Below are 22,503 nucleotides of genomic sequence, written 5' to 3'. Positions count from 1 at the left end.
TCACTGGGTCTGGCATTCAATCACTGGTCGGGTGCCCCTGGGAACACCGGGCACAGGGACATGAGGATACTGAGATGGCTTACTGGGGGGGGGCTGTGGGCACTGAGCCAGAGCAGGGGGATGACCAGTGTGAGCTGGGGACAATGGGGACATTTTCACCCACTGCCCCAGCCCCTGCCAGACCCCAGCAGAACCCCCCAGCTCCAACTGCCTCAGGGTCCACAGCTGAGCTGGATGAGGGTCCCACATCCCCAGGGGTGGCCAGGTCACTGTCCCCAGCCCGGTGGGGGGACAAAGCGGGGGCTGGCCAGCCTTGTGTCCCCCTGGCAGAAGCACTGACGCCGGGAGACGTGGAATTGCTGAGCTCAACCCACAGCAGATTTAATGGGGTTTATCTGAGAAGGGTGGGGGGAGGGATCAGCTTAAGCCACAGGTGCTGAGCACAGCACCCCACTGGGCAGCCCCCTGGGACCTTGGCCCTGTCCTTGGCCCACATTAGGTGGGTGGTGGTGGCAGCAGCAGCCAGGCAGTCAGCAGCAGGCGTGGTGGGCACAGGGAAGCGAGCACTGGAGGCGGCAGGGGGCTGGAGCTCATTGCCCATCCTGGTGCTGACCTCCAAGGAGCGGGTGAGCCGCAGGGCTGTGGGGCCGAGGATGGGTGCTGGGGCCAGCGCTGAGGAGAAGCATTCCCGTGAGCTGGAGAAGAAGCTCAAAGAGGATGCTGAGAAGGATGCCAGGACCGTCAAGCTGCTGCTGCTGGGTATGTGGGAGACAACACCCTGGGGGAGATACCCATCCTTTGTGCATCTGATCCCAGCAGCTCACCCAATGTTCCTCTGAGATTTCGCTGCACCCCTCAACCCAACCAGCCCACCCCAACAGCCTCCCCTAAACCCAACAAGCCCACCCGTTGTTCCTGACCCCCAGATGCACCCCCAAACCCAACCAGCCCACCCCAACAGCTCAGTCAATGTTCCCCTGACTCCCCTATCACCCCTAAAACAGCCCACCCCAACGGCACACCCATTCCCAGACAGCCTCAAACCACCCACTTCAATGGCCCACTCAATGTTTCCCTGATGCCTCTAGCACCCTTAAACCCAACCAGCCCACCCCAAGAGTGCCCCCAGCAGCATCCCACTCCCAGGCACCCCTAAAAAAGAATGAGCCTACACCAACAGCTGACTCAAAGTTTCCCTGACCACCCCCTAAACCCAACCAGACCAGCCCAACAGTCCACCCATTCCCAGGCTTCCCCAAACCAGCTCCACAGCTTACCCAACAGACCTCTTCCCCCCCCACCCCGTCAGGCACCCCTAACCCAAGAACCCATCCCAACAGCCCACCCTAAGAGCCCCCAGCTTCCAGGTGCCCCCAAAGCCAACCAGCCCATCCAACAGCTCACCCCAACATCCCCCCACTCCCAGGCCCCGCCCCAAACCCAACCAACCCATCTTGAGTCTTCACTAATACCACCTATGAGCAACCCACCCCAGCAGCTTCCCACTACCCCATCCTCACAGGCACCCCTATGAGCCCACACCACCACCCCTCTGCCCAGCCCTGGGGTCTGTCCCTGCAGCCTCTCAGCACTACAGGTCCATCCCAGTCCCTCCCATCTGCCCAGTGGTGTCCGAGGACTAGGGTGCCCTGGACATGGCGGGACCATGGGTACCATTGCTATCCTATCCCAGCCCAGGCCACATCCTCCTGTACTGCCACAGGCTTGGGCATCAGGTGGTACATGGCAGGGTTGCAATGCCACTGTGTCCCCTAGCCCTCCCCTGGGTCCCCAAGCACATCCCCATCTGAGCTGCCACAGATCCCATTAGCCACAGCAGCTCAGCCCAACCTTAATGCCCACTGGCACCAGGCTGTAATCCCCTTGCCCTGTGCCTCAGACCTGGCATGGCCACCAGTGTCCCCTGGCTGTGCCAGGCACCAGGGGTCCCAGAGGGCCAGCACGGGGCACAGCCAGGGGGGCCCATGGTGCAGGCACCCCTGTGATCTGTGCTTTGTTCCCACAGGAGCAGGGGAGTCGGGGAAGAGCACCATTGTCAAGCAGATGAAGTAAGTGTCGGGGGTGACACTTGGCCATGCCCCATGCCTGCCCCACACAGCAGCCCCGGGGTGCCCCGTCCCACCACGCCTGGCTCACCCCTATGCCACAGCCATGATATGCACTCATCACTTAGTGCCTGGCTCAGCCCCACAGCTCCCAGTTCAGCCCCAAGCTACACCCACAGGTGCCCCCTCCCCACGCCACAGTGCCCACCTCAGCCCCATGCTGCACCCATGGGTGCCATCTCACCCTGCGGCACCCAGCTCAGCCCTGTGCCCCCCCGCCCCCCCCCCCCCCGCCCAGGATCATCCACCAGGACGGTTACTCACTGGAGGAATGCCTGGAGTTCATCGCCATCATCTACAGCAACACGCTCCAGTCCATGTTGGCCATCGTGCGGGCCATGACTACCCTCAATATCCAGTATGGGGACTCAGCTCGCCAGGTGAGGGGCACCCCACGCCAGGCAGGGGGGTCCTCCCAGCTCCCCAGCCCCGCTGAGCCCCTCTCCCTTGTAGGATGATGCTCGCAAGCTGCTGCACCTCTCAGACACCATTGAGGAGGGCACCATGCCCAAGGAGATGTCAGATATCATCGGGCGGCTCTGGAAAGACACAGGCATCCAAGCCTGCTTTGACCGTGCCTCTGAGTACCAGCTCAATGACTCAGCTGGCTAGTACGTGGGGGGATAGGGGGAGGGGCTGGTCTGGGCAGGGGTGGGTCTGGGGATACAAACCCATGTCTCATGCCCACTATGTGCCTGGCCAGCTATTTGTCAGACCTGGAGCGCCTGGTGACCCCTGGCTACGTCCCTACAGAGCAGGATGTGCTGCGCTCCCGTGTAAAGACCACCGGTATCATTGAGACCCAGTTCTCCTTCAAAGACCTCAACTTCAGGTGGGGTCTGAGCCCTCGGTGAGGGCTGGTGCCAGGGGCGGGGGTGGGCAGGGGTGGGGAGTGCTGATGTACCCCCTCCACCCTGCTCAGGATGTTTGACGTGGGTGGCCAGCGCTCAGAGCGGAAGAAGTGGATCCACTGCTTTGAGGGGGTGACCTGCATCATCTTCATCGCAGCCCTCAGCGCCTATGACATGGTCCTGGTAGAGGATGATGAAGTGGTGAGGAAGGCTCCTGAGGCACATGCATCCCCCCCCATCACAATGTGGGGGGTCGCCATGGGCCTAACAGTGCTGTGTCCCTCCGCAGAACCGCATGCATGAGAGCCTGCACCTCTTCAACAGCATCTGCAACCACCGCTACTTTGCCACCACCTCTATCGTCCTCTTCCTCAACAAGAAGGATGTCTTCCTGGAGAAGATCAAGAAGGCTCACCTCAGCATCTGCTTCCCCGACTACGATGGTGAGGGTGGCAGTGGTTAGCCCACCGGGGGCAGGCGGGGGTGGTGGGGCGCTGGTGAGGGGCTGGGTGCCAGCACCCTGCAGCAGCCACCCACCAGGTGTCCTCAGCACCCCATGCAAGCAATGCTGCACTAGCGTTGCTCATGGACCAAGCGAGGTTTGCCCACCCGGGGGAGCGCTGGGTGATGCTGGGCCAGCACCCATGGAGGGGGGACACACCAGTCCGGGGGGGACCCCTGCTCACTGCCACATCACCAGGTCCCAACACCTATGAGGACGCAGGCAACTACATCAAGCTGCAGTTCCTGGAGCTGAACATGCGGCGGGATGTGAAGGAGATCTACTCCCACATGACCTGCGCCACCGATACTGAAAATGTCAAGTTCGTCTTCGACGCCGTCACCGACATCATCATCAAGGAGAACCTCAAGGACTGTGGGCTCTTCTAAGCCCCAGCCCCAGTGCCCCCTCCCCAGCTTGGGTCTCCTCCTTCCCTGGGGCCCAGCCCCACTGCTGCCCCCACACCACCTCCACAACAATCTCCACTTGCCCTGAGCCCCCTGGGATTTGACCCGCTCAGCCCCAGAGCCGTCCCTGGGTGGGGGGCAGGGCCCCACTCCCCTTCCCCACCAGCCCTAATGCCAGCCAGCACTGCAGAGCACCTGGTGCCACTGAGTGCTAGGGGTCCTGGGCGCTCTGGGAGCTCCAGGGTGCTGGATACCCTTGGGTGCTGGGCATCTCTGGTACCCTTGATGCTGGGAGTCCGTGGTACCCTTGGAGCTCGGTAGTGCTGGAGGTCCCTTGGGCACTGCAGGGTGCTGAGGGTCCCCAAGTGCCGCTTGGAGCTGAGGGGTCCAGAGGGGTCCAGAGGTCCCTGGATGCCCTTTGGAGCTGGGGATACTCGGGGTCCCTTGTGTGCTGAGAGTCCCTGGATACTCCTTGGAGCTGAAAGTACTGGGGGGCCCCTGGGTGCTGGGCATCCCTGGTATCCTTTAGTGCTGGGGATCTCTGGGTACCCCTTGGAGCTGAGCTGTGCTGGGAGTCCCTTGGGGTGCTGTGGGTCCCTGGTACCCTTGGAGCTTGGTGGTGCTGGGGGGTTCTTAGGCACTGCAGGGTGCTGGGGGTGCCTGAGTGTCCCTTGGAACTGAGGCGTGCTGAGAGGTCCTGGGGTCCCTTGTACCCTTTGGAGCTGAGGGGTGCTAGGGTGTCCTGGGTAGCCTTTGGAGTTGGGGGTGCTGGGGGGTCGCTAGAGCGCTGCAGGTTGTTGAGGGTTCCTGGGGCCCCCTTGGAGCTGGGGTTACTTGGGCTCGGGTGCCCCTTGGAACTCAGGGTTGCTGGAGGTCCCTGGGTGCACCCTGGAGCTGGGGGTTGCTGGGCTTCTCCAGGAACCCCTTGGAGCTGGGGGATGCTGTGGGTCCCTTGGGTGCTGCAGTGTACTGGGTGTCCATGGGTGCCCCCTGGAGCTGGGAGCAAGGGGTGCCAGATCTCCCTCAGAGCCACATGTCACTGGGTGCCCCAGATGCCACTGTCCCTGATGCAGGGCCAGGGGGTGCTCATGGCTCCCGCAGCAGCACAGCACACCCAGCTGCTAAGCCAGCACCCCCTAAGGGGGGCTTAGCCCCACCAGCAACAACCCAGCTCCCTGCCCAGGGATCCCGCTGCTGCCCTCACCCCCCACACCCAGGGGATGCTGCTGAACGCCTGGGGTGATGCCAGCCCACCCCTTGTCCCTCTCCCACCCCCAGGGACTCCCCCTAGCCCTCCCTCAGAGGTGAAACACCCATGCCCACACCCGAGTCATGGAGGGGCATGTCAGTATATATTTTTTCTTTTTTTTTTCTTTCTACATTTTATTATTTCAAATCAGGTGACAAATTCAGTAAAATATCCCGTGGGAAAAGCAAGGCCACAGGCACTGGCTGAGAGGGCCCCCCCCAGGCTGTGGGGGACCGCAGGGGCCATTCTGTACAGCATGCTCTCCTCGCCAAATGCAACAGCTAGCCCTACAAAACTAGGTTTAGAAAATAAGGGGGGGGGGGGGGGAAGGGGGGCAAGAAGATACAGGCAGCGGGCCGTGCCCACCCTCCTGCCCATCCCTCTGAGTGGTGGTGGGCAGCAAGGCCAGGTGGTATGCGGACACACACACACACACCCCAAGGCACACAGTTGGGGGGTGGGCTGACCATGGAGGGTGCCACCACCATGTAGCACTCAATGCTTTTAAATAGTTCCGTAGAAAGGTTTCTTTAAAAAGCAACCTTGACCCAGCCGGTGTGGTGTGGTTTTTTTTTGCACAGGTTTGGGTTTGTTGTTGTTCCCCCCCCCCCCGTTTTTTTATTTCTTTTATTTACTAAAAGGAATGTTGTTGGTCGTGTTTTCTGCCAGGTGGGCAGACCCAATGGGGCCCCTGTGTCCCCCCTATGCCAGCAACACTTGTAATGTAAACAGTGAGAGCGCCAGGGCTCAGGAGCAAATAAACGGGAGGGCTGGAGTGGTTAAGGGGTTAAAAATCAAAATTAAAACACCATTTTCCCCAGGAAGGCAGAACAGGTGACACCAGGTGAGGAGGATGGCAGGGGGGCGAGTGGGGATGGCAGGGGGGACATGGGCCCTGCCACCATGCTGGCACCCAAAAAGTGTCTTTATGGGATGGGGGCATAGGGATGAAAAAAAGAAGCAGGAGTGGGCAGGTGGCACGGTCCTTCCTTCACTGGCATGGACGAGGATCCTAGGAGAGAATGGGTGGTGAGTGGGTGGGGTCTGGGGAGGGGTGCACAGGCCCCCCCGCCAGCTTGTGCCACAGCAGGGATAGCAGGCAGCACCTGTCCTGGCCACGGAGGGTGCTCTGTGACCACCCCATCTGGGGGGCCACCACCAGGACCCACCACCCACCTGGGCAACACCAGCCCTCAGAAAAGCCCACAGTCCTTCAGGTTGTTTTTGATGATGACATCAGTGACAGCGTCAAAGACAAACTGCACGTTCTTGGTGTCGGTGGCACAGGTGAAGTGGGTGTAGATCTCCTTGGTGTCCTTCCGCTTGTTCAGGTCCTCAAACTTGCTCTGGATGTAGCCAGCCGCCTCATCGTAGTTGTTGGCCCCTGGGGAGGAGGAGACGCTGGGCTGCCCTGCAGCTGCCCAGGGACAGCAGGACCCCCCTGCCACTGGCACCTAAGGGCTTTGGGCTCAGCTTGGCTCCCCCCCCCCACCACAGCCACTGCCCCAATGCCAAACTGATGCTCCCCAGGCACAGTTAGCCTCAGCTAAACCCCCCCAGGGCTGCTGCCCCTTGTTCACTCCCATCTTCCCCCATACACTGGGGCACCCCAAACACCACGGCAACCCACTTTCTGCCCCAACACACTGCTCCCTGGGCACAAGAGGCAGCATCTCCATCCCTAGCACCTCCTGCTACAGTGTCCAGGCAAGGCACTGCCTGCTCCTCCTGCCAGGGGGACCAGGGAAGGCACTAAGGGATCCCACAGTACCTGTGTACTCAGGGAAGCAGATGGTCAGGGGGCTGTGCACAATCTTCTCCTCAAAGAGGTCCTTCTTGTTGAGGAAGAGGATGATGGACGTGTCTGTGAACCACTTGTTGTTGCAGATGCTGTCAAACAGCTTCATGCTCTCGTGCATCCGGTTCTGGCAGGGAAGACGGCAGCCTGAGCTAGGCAGGGACCCCCAGGCAGTGCCCACCCCACTGCTGCCCCCACTGCTCCTGCCAGCCTGGGCAGGGGATGCCGAGGGCCCTGCAAGGCTTGGACCACACTGGCCAGGGTACTGGTGGCCACTAGAGGAGGGGGTGCTTCCCCAGCCACCCAAGGAAGGGACAGCTCACAGTGCCAGCTCCATCCCACCCAACTCACCATCTCCTCGTCTTCAGCCAGCACCAGGTCATAGGCACTCAGGGCCACACAGAAAATTATAGCCGTCACCCCCTCGAAGCAGTGGATCCACTTCTTCCGCTCCGAGCGCTGGCCACCCACATCAAACATCCTGTGGCAGGGAGGTGGCATGGTGGCGGGTGGCAGCTCCCAACCTCCCTCACCCCATGCCCTGCTTCAGTTTCCCCAGCTGCCCAGAACAGGAGCAGCACTGAGGCAGGCAGAGCAGGGTGCCTCTACCCCAGTGATTTTGCCAGGGCTGCAGATCTGCCCTAGCACCCACTGCCCATCCCAGGGACGGCACTGTCTTGGCTCATTTCCCAGCCAGAGCAAATTCATCCTGTGAGCCGAGGTAGGATCAGGCCGCCTTTCCCAGGAGGTGTCAGTGCAATGCTCCCTGAAGCCAGGCTCCCGGAAGTGCTTTTGGAGGCCCACTCCAGAATGGGTGCTGCAGGGTGTTGCCAGAGACCTTGGACCAAGGGGAGCCACAGTGCTTGGCCAAGCAGCTGGGGTCTCAGTGGGACTGCAGGCAGCACGAGGGCTGAAGGGATGCTTCCGGTGCACTGTGTGCCTCTCCCACTGCAGGCAGCAGAGGATGCCCTGCCTCCACGGAGAAGAGCCCAGAAGCAGTGCCAGGTCCACTTCCAGCCACCCAGCCAGCAGAGAGGCTTCCTCACTGCTGCGCTCCCCTGCCCCCAGACCACCCTCTCTGGCCCACTGCCAACTCCGAAGCATGGCCCTGGCAATGTGCAACCAAGCACAGCCATCCCACCAGGGTGGCACGGGGGGCGCTGAGAGCCCCCTGCACTAAGGGAGGACCCCAGCAGATCTTTCTGCTGGCAGCTCTGTTGCCAAGTGACTAAATCTCCTGGGATATGTGCGACGCCAGCTTTCTGCCTTGGGAACTGGAGCCCTGACTATTTCCCCACTGGTTTTTGGTGGAAAGCAACCCTGGGCTGCCAGTGGGCAGCAGCACTGGTTCCCAACCCAAAACCCCTGGCTGCCACTCAATGCCCTTCCCATGTCGGGAAGCACGAAGCATGGAAGCAGCGTCACAGCACCGGAGATGCCTTCCCCCTTCCTCTCCTTGCCAGAGGCTGGATCCGCCCCCAGGCTGAGCCCTACGAGATGTTTTTGAGCCTGCTCCAGCTATTTCGGTGGTTTCCGCTCTCTGAAGCGGCAGCTCCCGCCATGAGCAAAGCTGGGGGGACTTGGCGTGTGCGGCGTGCAAGCAGGATCTGGCCCAGCATGGGGAGTAAGGGTGGGGTTTTTTTCACCTTGGAAGGGGTCAGACATACTTGAAATGCAGGTCCTTGAAGGTGAAGTGGGTCTCTACAATGCCAGTGGTCTTCACCCTGGTGCGCAGCACGTCCTGCTGGGTGGGGATGTAGTCGGCACGGGCTATCCTCTCCAGGTCATTCAAGTAGCTGGGGAGGAGGCAGAAAGGTGCTGTGGAAGCTGGACTATGGGGCATGACCCACCCAAATCCCATGGCGAATCCCCACACCACCCAGGGTCCCCTGCCCACAGCCTGGCATTATCCATTCAGGGTGTGCAGTGCTGAGCCAGGCAGCACAGCAGACCCCATCCACACGCTGGGGTCACCCTGCCACCCTGCCAGACATGGGCAGGGCATGGCAGGATGGCCAGCTGCTGGGGCAGCAAGAGGACACATGGGAACGAGGGCCAGTGTGCTGGCAGCTGGGGCCAGGCAGGGGACACAGCCAGGCTGGGGGGCTCCCCCCGTTTCCTCAACAACTTGCATGGGGGAAATGGCAAGAAGAAAGTATTCACTGCTATGGCAACCAGCCGCAGCACCGGCGGAAACAATTGATGGCACCGTGCCATTTATAGTCAAAAGACACAAAGGGCCGGCATCCTGGAAGGAAGCGGGAGGCGGGCAGCCAGAGGGATGGGGAGCACCATCGCTGGGGGGCTGCTGCTCACCCCGAGGCCCCCAGGGTGACATTGCCTGCCCTGCTGCCTGCCTGGCCCCACCAGACCTTGGATCCTGGCAGCAGTAGTAGCTCAGTCCCCAAGCAGCCCGCTGGGACCAGCTGAGGGATGCCGGGGGGGACCAATGCTGGTTTTGATTTCTCCAGCTCACGTTGCTTTAATTGGGTTATTATAAACAGGCTCCTTTAAGCAAATTAGGTTTGCCCTAATTAAGGCCTTTGCAGCCCTGTAATTTGGTGAAAGTCAGATTACAGCTTGCAAGGTCATGGAGATCCCCAGCTCTGATGGCAGCATGGCTGCTCACCAGCTCCCAGGAATCCAGAGCCATGGGTGCCCCGGAACCCTGCTGTGGGTGCAAGGGCGGGGAGGCCAGCACACTACTGCCACGGAGCAGCTCAAAAACAGCCGGAAACACACACGGCCTCCGGCTGACAAAAAAACAGGAAACACTGTGGCAGCGCCGTACACGGCGCCGGCAACACTTGGACCTCACACCCAGCCCCAGTATGCCAGCAAGCACCCACCCGAGCTCCTGGCACCCCAACAGACTGTGGAGGAGGAGGCTGAGGGCTGCTGCAGAAAGCTGGGGCATGGGTGAGGTGCATGCTTGGCCCAGCACGGGGCTCCTCATCCCCAGAGTGCCCTGTGATGGCAGCACTGCAGGTGCAGCACCATCCCCAGGGGACTGGACAAGGCATCAGCTACCCCACCAGCATCTCCACGGGGCCGGAAAAAGGGTGGGGCAACATCTTGAGGGGGCTTCTAATTAATAGTTGCCCAACCCCCATAGCATGCCTAATCCTCCATAAATGTATTTATGGCAATACTTGATTTACAGACACTCTGCAAATGTATTTGCCTGAACTGTGCATGCTTGCTGCCAGGCACCTGCCAGGTCTCCCGTGCCTCCAAGCCGGCACCCACGGCACAGTGCGGCACTACCAGGGAAATGCTGGCACTGGCTGGGGAGGGATGGGGCTGAGTGGGACAGGGGTTGGGGAGGGCAGCCAGGTGCCTGGCAGGAGGAAGCGAAAGCTGCACACACCAGAGGAAAATGCCGACAGAAGCTTCTTTGGGGTCAGTGCTTGCCAGGAGTGCTCCTGCAACCTCTTCCCCCCAGTGACCTCAGTGCAGAATAGGGACCCGCCAGTGCCAAGCGGGAGGGGATGGCTGGCCTGGCATACGGGGGGAACCAAGCAGCCCCCAGAACGGTGGTGAGTCCCAAGGGTGCTCAATCCCCACTGCTGCCACCCTTGGCAGGGGTTTCCCGGCACACCACAAGCTCCCCTGGTCCTGCTTTACCACAAGGGGTCTGGACACAGAGGGCAGGAAGGCATCGTGCAAGCTGAACACAGCCTTGGCTGCACCACCCTCTCCAGCAATCATACAGATAATCACACAGATTAATTTATTTATTAAATCTCTTCAGGGATAAACCCAACCAGATGCAGGCAATTTATCTACCTAAACACTAGCTTGCTGGCTAATATGCTAGTGTAATGCCAAGTCTTTCCCTACAAACTCAGTTAAAAAGAAAAAGAAAAGCCTCTTGTGCATCCTAATTGGCCTGTTCAGACCATACAGGATACCCAGTGCTTTCTTTGGGCCTCTTTCTTGCCTTCATAGCCCATGAAGGACCATGAGGTCAGGCAGGACCCTTGGCCGTGCTCACATCGGGGGAGCCATCTCAGGGAGGCCAGGGGAGAGCATCCTCTGGGGAAGGGCATGGGCACAGAGCAGTGGCAGGAGGGGGATGCAGCACCCTGCCAGAGGAGGAAACAGCTTTCGAAACATCCGCCTTCCCAGTTCTGCTCCAGCCCAGCCCCAGCACTGGACAGGAAGTGGCAGCGCCAGCCCCCAAGCCTGGCGATGGGCAACAGCAGCCCCTGGGGGATTTTCTATTGCTCAATAAAAGCAACACAGCCCACAGAGCTTGGATCCAGCCAAGCTGGGGGACAGATGCAGGGTACTCACTAGGCAGCAGAGTCATTCAGCTGGTACTCTCGGGAGCGGTTAAAACAAGCCTGGACCCCGTTGTCAGTCCACAGCCTCCGGATCACGTTGGCCAGGTCCTCCGGCATGATGCCCTGCTCCTCAGCAGTGCAGGAGAGTGCGAACAGCTGCCGAGCATCATCCTGCAGGGAAAAAACAGGGCTCAAGCTTTGGCATGGGGTTATTGAAGCTTGCTCTCCCCCAGAGGACCTGACCAGAGCCCACCATGTCCCACACGGACAGCAAGGCAGGAGCTCCAACAGTGAATGGGGACAACACCCAAGGGAAGCAGCAGAATCCCCACTCCTGCACCCATCGGGTGCCATGCTGAGATAGGCCACCCATGGGTTATGCTTTGGGTCCTGCCATCCTCAGCACCAGGGACAGGAGGTCACAGCCAGCCAGGGAGCAGCAGGGCTTGGACAGGGCCACTCTTGATCCTGGTCTCCAGCTTTGGGCACATCTGCTTTTGCCCCTCAAGAACTCCCACCCCTGCCAGATGCAGTGGGAGCAGGATGACACTCACTGCTCTGGAGGAGTCTCCAAAGTCAATCTGCAGGTTCCCCATCGCCTTGATGATGGCCATAATGGACTGGATGGTGTTGCTGTAAACCACGGCTTTGTACTGCCGGCACTCCTCCTCTGAGTAGCCATCCTCATGGATGATCCTGGGGCAAGGGAGAGAGACAGGCAAGGTTAGCCCTTTGCAGGGCACCATGGGGTGCTGCCCCCCCACCCATGCTCTGTGGCAACACTGATGGGGAGCTTTCCCTGGGTGCCACTGGTTTCAGAGCCCACAGTCAAGGTCTGCATGGTATCAGCCACCGTGACATTGCAGGGACCACTCACTTCATCTGTTTGACAATGGTGCTCTTCCCAGACTCACCAGCACCTGCAGAGAAACAAGAAGGGGACATGAGCAGTGAGGTACTGCCCAAAGCCAGGGACTCCCCCCAGCCCAGGGAGGGAGCGTGGTGGGCACCTCAACCATTGGAGAATAGCTCCCAGTGTTGGCTGGAGAAGATGCTTGCATGGGTTCTGGGGATGTCAGGGCCAAGAAAGGGGGAGGAAAAGGAGGGCCTGGGGGGGACCTTGTAGTAGCTCCCAAGAGGAGAAATGACACCTGCTCTGGGCCAGGAAAATGGCATCAATACACTAACATTTCCCCTGCAGTCCCAGCATGCTGCAGCCAAGACAATTGGCAGCCCTGGCATCAGTCGAGCTTGGGGATGCCCTGCAATGAGGGGCTAAGCCCTGCCTATCACCTGCCGTCCCAGCTCAAGGCAGAGCTTGAGCTTAGCTGCTGCATCCCGCATCCCTGTCGCGCTGGGGAATGATGGAGTGCCAGCCTCCCTGTGTGCCCACAGCTGGAACCAGCAGCAGCCAGGACATGGAGATGCTCGTGCCACCAGGTACGGGCAGAGGGCCAGGCAGCTCAAGCCAAGCACCCCAGGGAACTCGGGAAGAAGCTGCCGCCTCCACCAGCCAGCTCGAGCGGCTCCCAGTGGGATCAGCCACCCCCGGGTTGCTTTTTAAATAGTGTGCACTTTCCAGCCTGCTGGGTCCCGTGCCCCAGCCAGGCTGTGGAGGTGGCTGCCAGCAGGGAAAGCCAACGGCTTTTGCAGTGCATTTATCTTTCAGCATCCATATGCAGGATGCCAGGGGTTCAGAGGGGACTGCCAGAGCACCTAAGGCTCCCCCTCTGCCATCCCATCCCCCTTGGAGACATCACCCCCACACAGGGAACAGTGCAGCTCCCAGCCCAGCCCTCCCTCCCCACACTGGGAGTGGGGAAGGAACAAAGTCACCCTAGCTGCAAGAAAGGGGAAGCTCAAAGGGGAAGCTCACAGGGACGGTGTGTGTCCCTTGTCCCCTCTCCGGGCAGGGAGTGCTACTGAGATGAATGAGTGCCTGGTTCGCCTCACCCCAGAACACCCAGCAGGATGAGTTCCCTTTGGCTGGCAACCAGCGCAGTCCCTGCCCCCAGGTGCCAATCCCAAGGGATGCCCCTGAGCTGAGCACCTGTCTCTGCATCCTCTCCCACCCCTCTCAGGGGTCCCTCTGCCGCTGCCCTCAGTCACAGAGCTGCCCTTACAGGGGGCCCCAAGCAGGCAGCAGCAGGGCTGTGCCAGCATGGCCGCAGAGGGGGAAGAGAGATTACAGAGGAGGGAAAAGAAAAAAAATTTAAAAATAAAATTGAGATTATGCTAAAATTAACTGGGAAAAACAGAGCTCGTCATACCAGCTGAGACATGGCAGCAGGGAGTAAACACCTTCTGCCCGTGCCACCAGCATAAATGCGACCTTGGTGATGGGCACATACCCCTTTGGACATCACCATGAGCACTGCTCAGGGCACGAAGTCCCCTGAGATTGGGGCTACACAGGCCCTTTATTTACTGTCATCAGCACCCTGCTCCACAGTTTCCACACTGTATGTGCTGGGGGAACAGCTTTGCTCATCCCCAAGGGCGGGGTGACCCTCCACCGGCGCCCTCAGGATGCTGACGCGGCACCCGGCACAGCCCGGCCAGGCCGGCATTCGTGGTCAGCACTGGCAACTCCTGCCTGAAGCTGGGAGCAGCTGGGGGAAGGACTCAGTGTATCCCTTCATTTTTTCCATTAAATACCTCTGATTTCTGGCAACGCCACCCCATACCACAGGGCTTGGCAGCCAGGGCCGGCTGCATTCACCATGCCCCTCCCCAATGGGTGCCGGACAGGGAAACTGAGGCATGCAGCAAGAGAGAACCCTTCTTATAAGCATCCCTGGGGCAAGGTGCCAGTTTTCCCCCAGCCTCCTGCTCTGTATGACCCTGCCTGCCATTTGCTTCCTGCCCAGGAGGGAACAACCCTCCTGGGACCTTCTGCCCACTCCTGGCAGGACAGCGCTCTCAAGCAGCTGCAGAGGCTGGCCATTTCCCTCGCAAACTTCCCCCATGGCTCCTTCCGCACAGGCTGCAGAAGGCAACCGCACCATTGACCCCCCTTTCCAAGCTAGCACCTCTGCTCGCCACTGGGAGCTCGTCCAGCACAAGAGCCCATGTGATTGCAGCAAGCAGAAATTCAGGCCCTAATTAATAACATCCCCCAGCTGCCCCGCCAGCACCCAGAAGGAAGCTGGGGCAGCAGCAGTTAGTGTATGTGTGTGTGCATCCTAATTTCCCTTTCAAATCACTGCCTTTGCCTAATGAAGGGGCCAGGTAACTGCTAGGGAAGCTGGCCTGCTTCCCCCCAGCATATGTCGGGGCCCAATGGGTGCCCTAGCACTAGCGAATCCCACCCAGCTGAGGGCAGGGGGACCCTTACCAGCCCCCCCAGACAAGCACAGCAGAGGGGAAGAGTTTCCAATCCCTGGAAAACCCCAGCTGCCATCCCATTCCGCCCCAAAACAATCCCCAGGCAGGGTGCCAGCTCCCACCCTCCTGCACAAACCAGGCAGGAGGCAGGCAGCACCAGAGGGGCTTCACACCCTTCGGACCCCTTGCACCAGCCAGGCATGGGGCGGGGCGGGGGGTGGGCAGAGAGAAGCCCCCACCGTGGGCTGATCCCACAGCCCGGCTTCCTCCAGCCCTGCCTACTCCCTGCCCATCCTTCCTGCCTGCCAGGACCAGGCAGCGCTCTGGGCAGCGCTCATTCCCAGAGTGGTGCCTGTCAAAATAGGAGGAGAGCATGCTCTCAGGCCAATTTCCCCCTCCTTTTCTTAAAAATAATCTTCAAAAATTTTAAAAAGCAAGCAGCTGCCCAGCTCCAAAACATCCTGTTAATCCACCAGTGAAAAATGTATTTAGCCAACATACATTTTGCAGCCACGATTTAAGATACTTTCTGGCCAGCATATATTTAATGCAATATATTTCTGGCCAGCATATATTTAATGCCATACATTGAAGGAGTTGGTCACAGGTTTCGTGGTCCACCTCACCCTGAATCACTGAGAGGTGATTTTCCGTCTTGCCAGACGGCACCATCCTGTTTTATGCCTTCAAATATCTAGGCATGGATTGCAGTGATGCACAGATGGAAAATTTTCCTTATAATGGGGGAGAAGCTGGAATTCAATCCACCAGTGGGTCCTGAGCCATCCCCATCCGTGGCACCCAGAGCCCTGTCCCCAGCCACTGTGCCGGCAAGTCCTCCCAGCCCAGCAAACAGCAGCTACTATTTAAGCATGGTTTTTACTGCCAGACAAACCCACTGATCCCCTTCCCTGCAGGATGGACGGACAGCTGGACAGAGGGACAGCTGCGGAGCCCACCCCCCTTAGCACCTGTGGGGTCCCCACCATCAAATGGAACTTTCAAAGGTGTGTGTTAAAAGCAGAATTACCCTAAAGACAAAAAAATAATAAAAAGAGATTCCCTTCGACATTTTCCTTCCTACCCAAAATAGATGGAAAATAGCTGTAAAAATAATCGTGTTTTTTTAAAACCCCACAGTGACACAAGGCGTTTTTCCCAGGGGCCATCCCATTCCACACAGGGCTGGCCGCTTCCCAGGAGGAGCCCATGCATTGGTGGCCAGTGGGATGCTGAGTGCTGGGCATTACCCCAAAAAATTGGGGGGCTCCAGGGATGCACAGAACCCCCCTATCCAAGGGAGTCAACGGAGACATGGCTCAGCCTGGCAACCCCTGCCTCCCCCCCCCCAAAAAAAAAAAAAGATACAGCAGTGGGAAGGATGTTCAGAGCACACAGGGGAAGAACGGGTGGGCTGGGGACACTTTCCTGGGGGAGCATGGCAAATACATCCCCAGTACCAACAAGGGCTGCTGGTGGTTGCAAGCTGGACAAAACTATCCTTGTGCTGGGCTTTTTCCAGGAATCCCAGAACTTTGCTGCTCTGTTTCTGCTCCTGCCATAGCTTTAATGGTCTCTCCCCCCTCCACTGGCACCAGCTGCCTCCATGCCCTCGCCCCCCACACCAGCTACGCTGGCACCAGGGTGGTTGGGGAAAAGCCCCCACACTCAGGCTCAGCAGTGAGCTGTCCCCTCCTCCCAGACACATTTGGGGTAATCAGCATCAATTCTGGGGCTCAGCCTTAAAAAAGGGGGGTTCCTGAACACCATCACCCTCTGCGTCCCCCCCCAGCCACTCTGGGCACAGGGACACCATGATGCTCCCCCCATACCCCCCCACCAACCCCAAACACCTGGATTGGCTCCGGTGCAGCCCATACCGGACAGCTGTCCCCAGCAGTGCCATGTCCCCATGCTTGGGTGCCATCATCCCCTCCATCCTGCCCTGCTGGGGTTGGGGGTCACCCACTGGCACAGATGGGATGCCACCAGCACCCTGCTCACCCCATCTGGGTTTTCTGCCAGCGGGGATGGAGGATTACTCAGCTCTCCCAGCTCTAGTGATTCAGCCAGCCTTCAGCCCAGAAACCCACACTCCAGCCCGGCACAGAGCAGGAAACCCGGTGGCTGCAGAGAGGCCAGGCTGGCCCCAGCTACAGCAGCAGCATTTGGGCACACTGCCATCCCAGCCCTGGCACCTGCTGGCACCCACAGCCCTAGGCAGGCTCAGCCCACAGGAGACCTTCTTCTGTAAAGATATATATATAGGTAAAGCAATATATATCTACCTATGCACTTTTTAATATATATATTAAAATCAATTTATATACTGCTCCATACAAAAAACCCAATATATAAAAATATATAAAATATATTTCTAATGCATACATGTAAATAAATATATATAAGCCTGTTGCCTCTCCTGGGCAAAGCCTAAGTGCTCATCTCAGAGCAGAGGGCAGCTGCCTGCACCTGGGACATCACCAGCTGGGACACTGGGGTGACCTGTCCCGAGGCCTGGGTGCCAGGCTCCTTGCTTCTGTCCCATCCCAAGCCCAGCCACCAGCTCCAGATGGTTGGATGTGGTGTCCCCCGGATCTAACGACACTGAGCTCTTCCCTGCTCCCCAGCACTTCCCAATCCGTGACCAGAAACACCACCAGAGCCCCACCAGTGTCCCCACCGAAAGGGGGTCCTTGTCCCCTCCCATCACCCCAGGCTGGGGCAAGAGGAGGGACAAAAACAAAACCCCAAGACAGGACGAAGCGCAGCAAACCCGACCGCTTGCACAAAAGCCCAGGGCAGCACGGGGGAAACACAGCCTCTGAAAGTCGCAGCTGGTCCCTCCCTTCCTCTATTTTTATGCAAGCCCCTCCAAAAAAATACAAAGCTGCTGAGCCCTGCCCTGGCCATAGGGGCAGGATTTGTTTCAGGCAGCTGCCTGTTCCGACTCACCACAGTGCAACCCAGGCTGTGTGGGATGCAAGAGGAGCATCCTTGACCTGGGGTTTGCACCTCCACCTAAACAGCACCAAAACCCACTGGGGATTGACCTGCCAGTACCTTCCCCCACCCTGGGCACCTTCCCAGCCTCAAACACCTCCTGAGCAGCCAAGAAAACCATTTGCTTTCCCAATCCTCCAAAGGAAGATAAGGAATTAGGGGCTTTGAGCACTGTGACTGCTTGCCTGCAGCTGATCTTGCATCACCCCCAGAGCACCTAGCTCCCGAAGGCAGGGCGGTGTGCTGGGCAGGAGCCAGCTTCCACTGCTGCCTAGCAGAAATGGCCAGCAACTCTAGCAGTTTGAGCCCTGGCAATGCCGAGGAGCCGGTGGTGGCACTGCAGCTGCCAGCAACCTTGCTCCTCGGGGCAGATGCTCCAGGTGCCCTCAGCTGTCAGTGGCAGCTCCCAGCCTCTCCTAGCACCAAAACCTTGGGAGGTTTCTGTTTTCCGGTGACAGGGAGTGGGAGAATGGCTGCTTAAGGGGGGATGGCTTCATCTAGGGGGAATTTCTCCCCATCAGAGACACCAGGGCTTCAAAACATCCAGCACGCAACCTATCTGCCTGAGTCCCCACCTGCAGTCCCAGGTGCCACTGGGGGTCCTGCCTGCCCTCACCACACCAACAGCCTGCATCCATCCCTCTCCAGCTCACCTGCCACAGCAGAGGCAAGGAAGAAGTGGGCTCATGGCCACACACAGGGCATGGCACCGAGCCAAGGCAGCTTCACCAGTCAGCCCCGAGCCCTCCATGGTGCCAGTGGCCAGCTCAGCCCTGTGCTTCCACTGCCACAACCACACACCAAGACTGGTGTTCTCCACTCACACCACGTTCTGCCCAGCTGCACCAGCAGCTTCAAGCCGTGGCTGCAGGATGGCACGAGTCACCAGCAAAAAAATCACAGTGCTTGCAAGAGGCATCTTCTTTTCATGCCACAGGCTGATTCAGCACAAAGGGTGAAGCTATTTTTCTCCTTATTTTTTTTCCTCCCTAATTTTTCTCCCCTATTTCTGGAAAATGCAAGAGTGCTGCAGCCCCCAGGAAGACCACAGAGCTCTGCCTTGCCAAGTGCACCCAATAGCCATGGTGCTCACCAAAAAGTGCCTGCCTGAGCTCACGCAAGGCCCTGGTTCTCCTCAAAGCTTCCTCTGACCATGGGGAAAAAAAATAAGCCACAGGAAGGGTGGGCAGCTGAATGCCAGGAGCATCCCCCCCCAGCACCATGTCCCCACCTCCAGGAGTTCTTGTGGAGCCAGGGATGCTGTGAGCAGCAGGTCCTGGGGGGGTAACACCGGCCCCACCTCCCCAGCTGCTTCCTGCTGGCTCGGGAGGATTTTCCGGCCACCGCTCAGCTCGGAAATGGGCAGTAATGACCCAAGGCTCCAGTGCTATTTACACCTGAACAGCTGTGAGGGGAAAAAATAAACATTTTAAAAAAAAATCACAAAAAAGGAGCCATTTTATTCTGTTTTTGGCTTTAGAAACCAGCTGAGATCAGAAATGCCTCCCATAAACTCTGGCTCTGGCAGAAGGGAGTGTGGCCATCCTCCTCCTCCCACCTCCACTTCAGCACAGAGCAGGATATGGGGAAAAGGGGTGCTGGCCAAGCAGCCCGTGCCACAATCCTGGCTGACCGGCAAGCCCTTGTCACCCCTCGGTGATGTTCAGCCAGCCAGCCAGGCTCCCTCAACCCAGGCACCCAGAGCTGACCACACTGGGATAATGCTGCCCATCCTGGCCAGACCCCAGAGCCTCCCAGAGCCCTGCAGAGAGGAGGTGCCAAAACCCCCCAGCCAGCTGCACCCCCCGGCACTGTTATTTCATGCCAGGCAGCAGTCCAAGAGGAGCTGAGCTGGAGCAAGGCCTGGTGCATGAGCAGCTCACAGCAAAAGGGGGACCACGTGTTTCCCCAAAAGCCTGCAAACCCCATGGGGTTTCGCTCCACCAGCGCACTCCCCTCCCCGGAAACAAGCAGGTCAGCGAGATTGCAAAACCAGCCAGCCGCCCCCCCCCCCGCCCCCCAGTGGCGCAGACCCCTGGCCGGACCCCCTAGGACAGGTCTTGCCACTGGCTCGGCTCACGCCAAGGCAAAATAAAATAAAAATCAAAACAAAACCCCTAAGCGCTCTGTTAAAAGAGCATTTCAAGGCATTAACTATGTATTTCTCAAGGCAGGCAGGGGTTGAGCAAATAAAGGGCTGCCGGATTTCGGCGTGACTTCCTGCTGCCGGCGGCTTCCTCTGCCAACGGCGACGAGCCGAAAGACATTTTCTGCCGGCACTCCCCAGGCAGCAGTCGGGGCTTTCTCCACCCTGTCCCATGTTCTGCTGCCCCACAGTGTCATGGGAGCCCCACACGCTCCCGCGTCACACCCAGAGCAAGGCCCTCCCTGGGAATTTCGGAAAGGGAACAAAAACCCCAACTGGGAGTTATTATAAAAAAAATAATTCAAATAAATAAGCGACTGCCTTGCCTGCAGGCACAGGGCAGGTCTGTGAACGCCCACAGAAGCATCGCTGGGGTGCTTTGAAGAGCGCAAGCAGCCCGTTATCGGTATAAAAATCGAGTATCCATGGGGCAGAGCGCCCGTGGGCTGTGGGGAGGGCCCTGCCTGCTGCAGGCAACATGTGGGGCAGAGTTGCCTGCCCAAGCCCCCACAGCAAGGGGAGCACAAAGGTGAGATGGAGCAGCTTGGGCCTGTCCTGGTGCCCCAGTGGGGGGAGGCATGGGGCAGCTGGTATCCATTGACCCCGTTACCTCTCCCCCAGCCGGCCTGGGGCCAGGTCAAAGGGAGCTCATGGAGGGGCACCCCCAGCACAGCTGGGCAGCTGGGGGTCCCAGGCAGGCAGGATGGGGTGCCCAGACTTGCAGTGCCTTTGCTGGGAGGGCCCAGCCAGGAAGGTGGGGATGCCCTAACTTGCAACCCCAAGGGATGTGCCCAGGCTGGACACCAATGGGGTTGTGGGGATGGTATTGCAGTGGGGTGGGGCTGGCACCCCATTCCCTGGGTGGATACCCAAAGCCTGGGGTATGGCCAGCACCCCACTCCTGGGGGGGATCCCTCGGGCCTGGGATGGGGTTGACACCCCAGTCCTTGGGGGGGATCCCTAAAGTCTAGGCTGGGACCAGCATCCCACTCCTAGGGGGATCTCCAGGGCCTGCTCTGAAGTCAGCATACCAATTCTGGGGGGAAACCCAGAAGCCTGGGGTGGGGCAGGCACCCCACTCCTGGGGGGACCTCTGGGGCCCGATATGTGGCAGACACCCCACTGGGTGGAGGGGGAACCCGAAACCTGGGCTGGGCCCAGCATCCCACTCCTGGGGGACCCCCGGGGCGGGGCCGGCATCCCTGCGGGCCGGTACCCAGGGTCGCTCCAAGGCAGCACGGGGCGGGGGCGGCAAGGCTGCCTAGTTCCGGCGGGGCCGGTGGGGGTAGCCCGGGGGAGGGGGCCGGGGGGGAGGGGTGGGGAGGGAGTACCGGAGGTCTCACCGAGCAGCAGCAGCTTCACCTCCCGCGCCGCCTTCTCACCGTCCTCCCGCAGGTTCTTGTCAATCATGCGGGAGCGCTCAGCGGCCGCCTTGTCCTCAGCGCTCACGGTGCAGCCCATGGCGGCAGCGGCGGCGGCTGCCTGCGCGAGGCCGCGGCTCTGCCCTGCCCGGCCCGGCCCCCGCGGGGCAGAGCCCGGGAAGGGCGGGGCCGCGGGGCGGGGCCGGGCCGGGCGGGGCGGGGCCTCATCCCTGCGCGGCGGGAGGGGCCCCCACGCGGCGGCCCCGGGCATCGGCGTGAGGTGGGTCGTGGTGTGTACCGGGGACAGGCGGGGATGGGGCCACTGTGTGCCCTGGGACAGGCCCCAGGACTGGTGGTTGATGGTGCCCCCTGTCCCCTGGAACAGGCAGGCACAGGGCCACAATGTGCCTTGGGACAGACAGGCACCAGCCATGGCGCGCCCAGGGCAGGCGGGCACTAGCCCCAGCGTGCCCAGGGGCAGGCACGGGGAAGGAGATGGAGTCTGTTGCTGGACTTTAGGCCTGGGTTCCTTTGGTGCAGAGAGGTGGGTGCAGCCCCAGGGCCGGTGGTGTGGGGGGATGCTGTCTCAGGGCCACCCTCTGTGGGGATATGGTGTCACAGGGTGGTTGCTCATAGGACAGCTTGTCCCATCACTGGACATGGGGCCCAGTCCTTGGGGATCCATGTGCCACGTTGCTGGAGGAGGGACCTCCTTAGTAGGTGCCAGGGCTGGTGTGCCCATGACAAGGGCTGGGGCACCTGGCAGCTCTCGCCCAGGGTAGGGGGTACCCCTGGTGCTTGCTACCCCTGCCCCAGCTCTCAGAGCGGCACCCTTGGGAATTGGACCCCACACACAGGCCAAGGAGGGTGCCTGATTGTGCCAGCTGCCCTGCTGGGCTGGCCCATGCCCAGGAATCTGCCCCAGCTCCATGCCAGCCCCGTGGTAGCACTTTTCCACCCACCTGGGTCCCCCAGCCTCTGCTCATCCCACAAGCTGGCACCCACCGAGTGGGATGGGGGGCAGCAAGGGGTGCTCTGCTCTAGAAGCCGCTGTGCCAGAGGAAGGGGTGCAGCATCCTCCCACTCATCCCAGCTGTGGAGTCCATGGAGCAGCACATATGGGCCCAACATGGAGGGAGCAGGGCTGTTCCCGTGGGAGCAAGCTGCAGTGCTAATAAGGCTTTGCTAACGAGCTGGCGCCACGCCCAGGCCTGGGGCTGGCTGGAGAAAAGCCCCGTACCCGCGGGCAGGGGGGAGAGAGGGGCCTAGGCTGGTGTGGGGGCTTACCTCCACTCCACACCATGGGAGAGGGCTGGGGGGCTGCCCCTGGGGCGTACTGGGGGCACCCACTGCCCTGGCGCTGGCGCCAGCCCTGCTTCCACAGGAGTCCCACGCCCCGGGGGTCCTGCTTCCCTGGGGTCCATCTTCCACAGAGTCCCCGCTT

At 60.0% G+C, this 22,503-nt stretch overlaps 2 protein-coding genes across 4 annotated transcripts; one reads left to right on the top strand and one right to left on the bottom strand.

Moving 5' to 3' along the window:
- The first annotated feature begins 653 nt into the window (after positions 1–653).
- GNAT1 (G protein subunit alpha transducin 1) lies at positions 654–3,868 on the top strand. The gene is made up of 8 exons (XM_064455720.1): positions 654–759; positions 2,027–2,069; positions 2,365–2,506; positions 2,580–2,737; positions 2,830–2,958; positions 3,049–3,178; positions 3,267–3,420; positions 3,678–3,868. The coding sequence occupies exons 1-8, from the start codon at positions 654–656 to the stop codon at positions 3,866–3,868; spliced, it is 1,053 nt and encodes a 350-aa protein (XP_064311790.1).
- A 1,373-nt stretch (positions 3,869–5,241) lies between these two features.
- On the bottom strand, positions 5,242–21,230 carry GNAI2 (G protein subunit alpha i2). 3 transcript variants are annotated; one of them, XM_064453948.1, is made up of 9 exons: positions 21,042–21,229; positions 12,100–12,142; positions 11,777–11,918; positions 11,233–11,393; positions 8,601–8,729; positions 7,285–7,414; positions 6,907–7,060; positions 6,312–6,519; positions 5,242–6,147 (listed from the first exon to the last, which is right to left on the bottom strand). In XM_064453948.1, the coding sequence occupies exons 1-8, from the start codon at positions 21,157–21,159 to the stop codon at positions 6,329–6,331; spliced, it is 1,068 nt and encodes a 355-aa protein (XP_064310018.1). In that variant the 5' UTR covers positions 21,160–21,229; the 3' UTR covers positions 5,242–6,147; positions 6,312–6,328. The 3 variants fall into 3 exon arrangements, with proteins under 3 accessions (XP_064310018.1, XP_064310017.1, XP_064310019.1); XM_064453947.1 differs by having other exon boundaries at positions 5,242–6,519; positions 21,042–21,230; XM_064453949.1 differs by lacking the exon at positions 21,042–21,229 and adding an exon at positions 18,784–18,875 and having other exon boundaries at positions 5,242–6,519.
- Between the last annotated feature and the right edge of the window lie 1,273 nt (positions 21,231–22,503).

Source organism: Phalacrocorax carbo, chromosome 6, assembly GCF_963921805.1.
Source record: "Phalacrocorax carbo chromosome 6, bPhaCar2.1, whole genome shotgun sequence".
Lineage (NCBI taxonomy): Eukaryota > Metazoa > Chordata > Aves > Suliformes > Phalacrocoracidae > Phalacrocorax > Phalacrocorax carbo.
Note: the sequence above shows the minus strand (reverse complement) of the source record. Positions and strands in the feature narration are given on the sequence as shown.

Excerpts from the sequence above, each read along its gene's own strand:
- GNAT1 (XM_064455720.1), top strand. The coding sequence starts at position 654 with ATGGGTGCTGGGGCCAGCGCTGAGGAGAAGCATTCCCGTGAGCTGGAG. Across the intron at positions 760-2,026 it reads CGTCAAGCTGCTGCTGCTGG|GAGCAGGGGAGTCGGGGAAG; the intron begins GTATGTGGGAGA and ends TTGTTCCCACAG. Across the intron at positions 2,070-2,364 it reads ACCATTGTCAAGCAGATGAA|GATCATCCACCAGGACGGTT; the intron begins GTAAGTGTCGGG and ends CCCCCCGCCCAG.
- GNAI2 (XM_064453947.1), bottom strand. The coding sequence starts at position 21,159 with ATGGGCTGCACCGTGAGCGCTGAGGACAAGGCGGCCGCTGAGCGCTCC. Across the intron at positions 8,730-11,232 it reads CTGAATGACTCTGCTGCCTA|CTACTTGAATGACCTGGAGA; the intron begins GTGAGTACCCTG and ends CCTCCTCCCCAG. Across the intron at positions 6,520-6,906 it reads CTGCTTCCCTGAGTACACAG|GGGCCAACAACTACGATGAG; the intron begins GTACTGTGGGAT and ends CCTCCTCCCCAG.